This window comes from Papaver somniferum, unplaced genomic scaffold (genome assembly GCF_003573695.1).
Source record: "Papaver somniferum cultivar HN1 unplaced genomic scaffold, ASM357369v1 unplaced-scaffold_114, whole genome shotgun sequence".
Classification (NCBI taxonomy): Eukaryota; Viridiplantae; Streptophyta; class Magnoliopsida; order Ranunculales; family Papaveraceae; genus Papaver; species Papaver somniferum.
The window spans coordinates 505,430-513,244 of NW_020620381.1; the positions used below are offsets into that span (position 1 = coordinate 505,430).

Genomic DNA, 7,815 nt, shown 5'->3' on the forward strand with positions numbered 1-7,815 from the left:
TTTCATTTAATTGATTGTGAAATTCTTTTACACCAAAAAATGAGTTCCTTAGAATTAAATTCTTTTATTTATTTTAGAGGGAGACAAAAGATATTGAAGTATTAAGCATTACTTCTACTGTTAGAAAAAATTTAAGAGATTGCTTATAGTCAATGATAACTAATGTTTTCCAATTAATTAAGCATATGTTCAATGAAGTAGGTGAGTGTATCGTGCATCCATATACATTCGAAATACTGCAACACTAAACTCTTTTAGTTTAACATATCCAATCCATTCAAAAAGGGATCATAGTCGAAAATATTCAAGTACTGTATAATTTGAATAACAAAGATAACTTACTAACACAGTAATAGAGAGAAGATGATACAGGAAAGCTTACTACCAAAAAACGTAAATGATAAGGGGAAAGTTTATTATTGCCAAGTCCACCCAATATCGACCCGAAATCAAATATCTTAGACGGCTTTCCTCTATTAAATATTAATTATCTAAAAAAAATTGACTCATTCGTACGGAAAGACCATGGGAATGTTGGAATCGCACTCTGATTGCTTTGGGTGGTCAATTGCAGACCATTTGCCTCCTTTATAGAGATAATAAATGCCAATTTCTTGCAACTGTTGTTCATCATCCTTGTTGGTGTTGCACTTCACAAACACAATGATATTTTTCTCAGCATGAACGCCTCTTTCCAAATCCCTCACACTAAGAGTTTGGGTAGGTCCAGGAGGGAAACGTCTGAGTATAACACCGGTTATTTCTTGCTTCTCAAATAGGTTTACCGCCTCTGCAAAATAACAACCTTGAGACCAGCCAGTATACTGGCCATGACGAACCCACTCATGCGACCAGAAATAAGTGTCATTTACTTCTCCATTACGAAGATCCATGCTTGGCCAACACTTTTTCATCTTCTCTTGAAGTTTCTTATTTATCTGTTCACAAAATAAAATAAAATAATTAGTACTCCGACGAAAACCGAGCAGAAAATTCTGTACAAAATCACATAACATTACCTTTCTTGTTTCGAACACAGTGTTCACTAATGGTGGTCCCTGATTATATCCATTGTCCCTCCATAAACCATGGATGGTAAATTCTTTTGGAATATCAGGTCTGCAATGAATGTTGGCAAAAGTATTACATCTTGAATATCCCCACTGTACTCTTAGTTCGAAGGAAGCATCTCCACCGATATAGTAGGCCTGTTTAAAAACTACAAATAGTAAGTGAAAATATTGGTTTAAAAAACTATCAAGCTACACAGTATCACTAGTTCTTACTTGACGGATTTTATCTTCTTCATCCACAGGGCAATAGGCATCGTCAATCTCCTCTGAAGCAACCATTACCAATAGTCTAATAGAAAGAAACAAGGCAAATAATAATTGACTTTTCATTATATATATAAATAGTTTATGCAGTTTGTGATTTTGCTCGGATACAACTCTCAAAAAGAAAAAATTGGATTTATGATTTAATTCTTAATCGAAAAGAGCTGCCACAATCGTGTATATATATATATATGCTTTCAAAAAAGAAAAATTACATGACTTACCTATCCATAAGAAGAAAAATTACATGACTCAACTAAGTAGAAAGGGATGAACAAGCGCATGACTGACCCGCTAAAAATTTCCTCCCATTTAGGGAAGGCTAGCTAGAGAGGCTATTAAGAAAATCAATGACAAGTACACGTGAAAACTGCAGAGTTCAGTGGATGATGTGAAACCACTAACAAGCGGTGAGGCTATGTTTTTTGGGTTCAGTAGTTGTTGTTGCTCTGGATCCTCTGTACCAAGATTTCCATGTGCCCTCCGTTCCACCCAATCACTGATGGCCTCCTTTTTAATTCTCCAGAATCAGTCGAATTTTTATGAGAATAAAAAGAAAAATATTCGTGCATTCCTGCACCATTTCCTAATAAGAGGGCTACTTCCCTAGATATCAGGTAGATTCTGTGTGACAGGCATTTGACTTAGAATTTTGTGAGCATATCAGTCATAATTTCAACAGTAATGCAGCGGTCGTCATTTTATCAAGTACGAAAAAAGGTGCTCCACCTTATGGATATTCAAATGATGGATGTCGGGACTTATACAGCCCGTAGATGGAACAATTAGTGTTGATTAAAGTACAAAAGAGTAATTATTCATTCATATACAACCAGCTACTGAAAACTGATGCTGAAGATGGTTGGTTGGACTCGAGACTCATGGCAAAAGATTTTCTTCAACTTGGTCCACACTCTCCAGTTTACAGCTGCTTCTCTATGTTACAAGTTGTCGCTTTACTGAAAAGCAACCGTCACCCTACAATTCAAAGTTAGAACCACATATGAGAGACTGAACAATCCGACTGAAGTTTCCACAAGCACTGAGTTCAATTTTGACCCACTGTGTTGGTCATGAAGACTATTATGTTTACAGGGGCGTAAAAGCTCACAAAATCAATAAACTGGTTGTCTATGGAAGGACGTCTTATCGATATTAGCATCTAAACATCTGGATGATAAAAATAAAAAAACAACTTAGAATTCCCTTGTATGAACAGAAAAACATAGGGATAAAAACCGACCTGTAACGACACCTCCCCAAAGAAAGAAGAAGGATCTCCCTGGCAGCAGATTGAGGAGAATCTGAACCATGAAAGCGAATCCTCTCTAAATCCAACCCACACGTGGCTCTAATACTGCAAATATACATAGTGAACAAGCTTATTTTAGCATCAGCAAGGAATTTAGTATCAGTATGAATAAACTGATGTCACACAATATACTTGAAGTTGGATGATGATTTTCTAATGCTTAATGGTGCACATGTGCCCAGGTGAGTGCATATGATTATGCGGGTTTAAAATCACCATGCGAACAAAGCTTGTGCACATATCAAAAACACTATTGGACTTCCAAGAACTTAAAAATTAACAGTGTTGTGGTAGTACAAGCATCTACATGAGTTGTCAAACTAAAAAAATTTCGCTCTTTAAAAAAGAAAGCACATTGGATTGGAAGTTGTTAATACAGGGTTTGCTTGTTAGGCTGAGTCTTTTTTTTTTTTTGAAGCGCAGCCGTGCCAGAACAACACCAAAATATGTAAGGAAAACATCAACAGCATCATCTGGCCCATCTCAATTCTCTTTATCCAACATATTTTTGAACACAACTCTGATCATGCTCACAAACTGCATAAAACACCACTAAATGAAAATTTTGTACAGAAATCAAGATACGATAAAGCCCCACGAGAAACAGAGGTAGGTACCTGACAATCTAGAACAAACCCAACAAGCTTGTCTTTCTCAATCAAATGAACTCTATCGATCAGAATTAGGCTAGAAAGAACCCACCGGGAGTATCAAACATGAGTAATGGATAAGGATCATTTTAGAGATAAAAAGGAAAACGTGCTAAAGAAAAATACTGTTGTTAACAGAGCAAATGGGCACCTGTTAGAAACATACGAGTCAAGTAATATTGATTTATCAATCTTTATCCAGTAAACAAGTGTAACCAAATTTCCAAGGAAATAGAAAAATGTAAAGAAGCATTTCCAGGGCTTTATGTTGAACACTATGATCAATAGCAAGAACAACACTGACATGCTTAATGAACTCTAGTCCATTATCCTCTGTAGGTGAGCTGGAGTTAGCAAATGATGTAACTGATGAGACCTCTGCCCGTCATTCTGAGATTTACTTGTCTTAAAATGTTGATTAATATCATGTACAATTTTAAGGAGTTTCTCCATAGAAAAGGAACCGACATGGTAGACATTTAAAACATAATACCACACAGCTATAATCTTCAAAACAATCATAAATTCATACAAAATCTTCACCTGTATCTTTGTGCAGACCTGCTCATTAAGAATCACTGTCAGCTATATTTCAGAAGACCCGGCAGCGAGGCACCCGCTATTGACAGAATGCGCAGGCTGAAATCTCCTGAGGATGCTCTAACTGCAGCTTGCTCTTGTGTGTATTTCGAAGGTTTATACGAAATATTCAGAGACAACCAAAATACAGTATCCTGCAAGGCAGAATCCAGACGTTCAATTATAAAGACGTTATAGGAATTCCTATTCTATGTTACTGCCACTTACATCACTTATTGAACAAATTCTGACGGCAGGTGAAATCAGTAAATCATCCAACAATATGTTTCCATGATTCTTCCTTAGGTCTAGGAACTCGAAAATAGCGGCATGCCATGGCTCTAGGTAGACAGCAATATCACCTGAATGAACGATTGATAATAGCTTTTAACAGAGTCTCAACCTGGAAAAATCCAGGGTTAACAATATTGGGTCAACAATAGAAACCTAATATATGCACATCCAAGTACCTGTACAGGAAGCTAACACAAGAAAGTATATCAAGGCAGAAGACATTACCTTTCCTCTTGTCATCCTTGATCAACACAACGGGCAGTGTCATTGAATACTCATAGCATTGGAACAATTCCAATAGATGTTCCATTAGTACCAAAGATATAACTACCAGTGGTACAGATGTTGTGCACAGAAACTCCAATTCCTTCAGCAGATTTACTAATAACAGCATACTCCTTCGAAGTTCCATATATTCCTTCAATACTGTGCTCTTTCATGCACACAAGGAAGCAGCTACTCAACTACAAATTCCAACAGAACCTCAATTAGTGTCAAAAATTAATCCTTATATCAAAATTACAAACAAAAAAATATATATAACATACTTGAGGCCTGAGTGTCCCTAGATTGAAAAGAGTAGGAGAAGCATGGGTAAACCAACGTTGTGGCATAGATGATATGTTTTGAGAACAGAATCAATATTGTCTTTGCGGATTCCAACAGCAACTCTCATCAACATATGTTGTGGTCTTCTACAACCTTGCCTTGCACCTTCAACAGGTAGGATCTTTCAAGGGTTTTGAAACCAAAATAATCATAGTCAAAATCTCTGTCATATATGATTTCACTGTCCAGAAGATCGGCATTCTGCAACTAAAGCACACAAAAAAAAGAAGATACGAGATCCGTCGAAATTGCTTTAACATTTAGTTGCCAGATTTAATTAAAAAAAAATAAAAAAAACTGCACAATCACTCTTCATTTAAAGGAGCAACACAATCAAAGAGTTCAACCTTCAAGGCGTTTAAACCTTTACAAATTCACATATTGAAATCAATACTACTCAACAGAACGTTTATCAGGATTCATTGACAGTAATCTTGATCTTCTTATCACTTATCAAACCTCGAAATAGGGAGATAAAAAATCCAGATGTCATAACACAGCAAAACACAACTAAATTTGGTGCATTAAATTAATTGGGAGTACAATTAGAATAAATATGGATACAGAAATCTCATACCCAGCAAAACACTGATAACATATTACCTTCTTCAGCCTATAGTTGAAACAAACAAGAATTCAATATAAATACAGAGAAGCTATATTGAATGTGGAAATCGAAGTCAAATTCATGAAGTGTAAGAAGATAAAGAAACAAATCTCTAGGTCCAATAAACCAAAAAACAATAGTGATGGCCGTACCATGAGCCTTAAGAATATGCAAAACTCTTAAACCATGTGAATCCCTTCGAATGACATCAATCTGAGATGGAGTCAACCAGTTCTTTGCGAACTTACATGTGTTATCTTCAACCTGTAAAATCAAAACCCAAATAACCATCATCATCAAATAATAGTTTTTAAAAAAAAAAATGATACATCAAACTAAAGGGGTTTGATTTATTTTACTTACATCAGGAGAAGAAATGTTCCAACCAGCTTGGGGGTGTTCGACCCAGATTCGAACAGTCAATACCTTGTCACACCCAAAAACCCAATATTAAAAGCATACCAACACATCAGAAATACAATAGATGTGTAACAAGACAACACCATTTTGTCTGTACAGGTTGTAAATCTAAGCTGCAATCCTCAGCTGAGTCCTTCCGAAAGTTTGACATGAAGCGTTCCTCCGTCCTGATGCGAAGTACATAAGAATCAAATCAGATCCAAAATAGATAGCTAAGACAACAGAAGAAATCTGAAATAGACTGCAATTAGACAGAAATTGGAGAATCAAATCAGATCCAAATAAACCACACAAATCAATAAAAGAATTTACCGAAGAATTCAAGTCAAGATAAGCGTGGTAACGAAACCCTGTAAACCAATGGTGACAAATCTTCAGAAATTCGTGTTCGGATCTTCAATCTGAACGGAACCCTAAGAAAGAATACTCCCATTTAAGGTTTATCATTACAATTTGAACAAAATCAGGATCCCCTACAAACCCTAAATGAATTTGAGTAACCCGAAGGATCCATTAAACTGAAAACTATTCCAAACCCGTGGGTCATATATAAGGAAACCTCCTTTTTCATTGTCAACTCCATATTTTAGGAAAATCCTATTACTAAGTCCAAAATATAAACTTATCTTCGGATCTGGTCCATATTTTAACAACTCTACCCTTTCCTATTTGTATCACAGAAAACTCATTAAATATTTTCATTTCTAATTTCATTTTCTCTCTCCAATTCGTATAGAAACTGAAACAGAATTTAGGATTTTAAATATATTTGAGCAGAGACAATCGATTTTGCTTTTCAGGTTTGATTAAATTGAGGTTTGAATCGATTAGTTTTAACGTTTCTTCAATTTTTCATCGCATGATTATGTTGTTGTTGTTGTAACCATTTGTTCCTGGTTTATTCCCTGATAAAGGAAAAATCCAAAAGTGTTTTCATCGATGGCGACGATAAAGACACCAGGGGAAGGAGGAGCAACAGTTGTAGCAGAAATTACAATCCTAGAATCAATCTTCAATTAACTGATCTGCAAATTCGGCACTAATTCAATAGCGATTTAAGTATACAGAGAAGTATCATCTTCTCTTTGTCATGATGCTGTAATTGAGAGATTTTATTTGATCGGAAATAAAAAATGAATAATTATGAATAAAAATTTCAAATTTGTTCTTCGTCTAGCTCGTCCTAACTCTCAATTTCTAGCCGAGATCAAAAACTGATTTGAGATTCGGTATCAGCGAGTCATCATCTCAATTACCCATGGATTTGATTTGAATTTCATCGTTCATTAATTTTTTTAATTCATCTATGCTTGATAGATTTCATGGAGTTTGTTTTAAGTTGTTTAAATAGTAACAACAGAAGCAGTTTGGTATCTGACACTGAACTATGTACCTTAATGAAAACTATGCCTTCAATTTCATTATCAATTCAATCTTCTACTGTAGTATCATTATGTTGGCAGAAACCTTGAAAGAAAATGGTTTTTGTTGGCTAAACTTGTTTTTTTAATGCAGTGCTAATGAAACCTATAAAATTGTAGTTGTTTGATTACGGAATAGGTCATTTTACATAGTAGAAAGAGATGGTGGTGGTCGAGGTGATGCACAATGAATGTGCGGCATGGATTGCCGCAATCTATGAAATAAAATAATAAGATTATATTTTTTGAATCTTTCATAATTTCATGTATTTATTATAAAAAATCCAGAAAATTTAGGAAAATAGTATGTTAATTCCTGGCATTTATGACTAAAAAGTAAATAAAACCAATTCAACATATTTTCATAATAATATATTTATTTCGGACATTTATGATAAAAAATCATAAAAATACACTCGATTACCTGATCTTCACCAAAATACTATATTAATTTTGAGTATTTATAATAAGAATCCAAAAGATCATAGTAAAAGATCATATTTATATTTCTTGGATCGTTTTTAAAGTAAAAAATTCTATGAATAATTATTAATATCATCTTAAAAAACCTAATCCATGATTATTA

At 34.7% G+C, this 7,815-nt stretch overlaps 1 protein-coding gene and 1 long non-coding RNA gene across 12 annotated transcripts; both read right to left on the reverse strand.

Annotated features, from left to right (window-relative positions):
* Nucleotides 1-506: 506 nt before the first annotated feature.
* On the reverse strand, nt 507-1,352 carry LOC113328697 (ribonuclease S-2-like). Its single transcript, XM_026575720.1, has 3 exons — nt 1,287-1,352; nt 1,020-1,208; nt 507-938 (listed from the first exon to the last, which is right to left on the reverse strand). Exons 1-3 carry the CDS (start codon nt 1,350-1,352, stop codon nt 507-509), a joined length of 687 nt encoding a protein of 228 aa, XP_026431505.1.
* A 694-nt stretch (nt 1,353-2,046) lies between these two features.
* Nucleotides 2,047-6,352, reverse strand: LOC113328833. Of its 11 annotated transcripts, none has more exons than XR_003349582.1 (10): nt 6,121-6,352; nt 5,892-5,975; nt 5,752-5,814; nt 5,541-5,652; nt 4,721-5,394; nt 4,398-4,636; nt 3,843-4,281; nt 3,267-3,336; nt 2,581-3,186; nt 2,047-2,315 (listed from the first exon to the last, which is right to left on the reverse strand). It is a non-coding gene; the product is annotated as an uncharacterized LOC113328833 (long non-coding RNA). The 11 variants fall into 11 exon arrangements; XR_003349581.1 differs by having other exon boundaries at nt 3,843-4,033; nt 4,107-4,240; nt 4,349-4,636; nt 4,721-5,652; XR_003349579.1 differs by having other exon boundaries at nt 3,843-4,033; nt 4,107-4,240; nt 4,721-5,652; nt 6,121-6,351.
* Nucleotides 6,353-7,815: the final 1,463 nt, after the last annotated feature.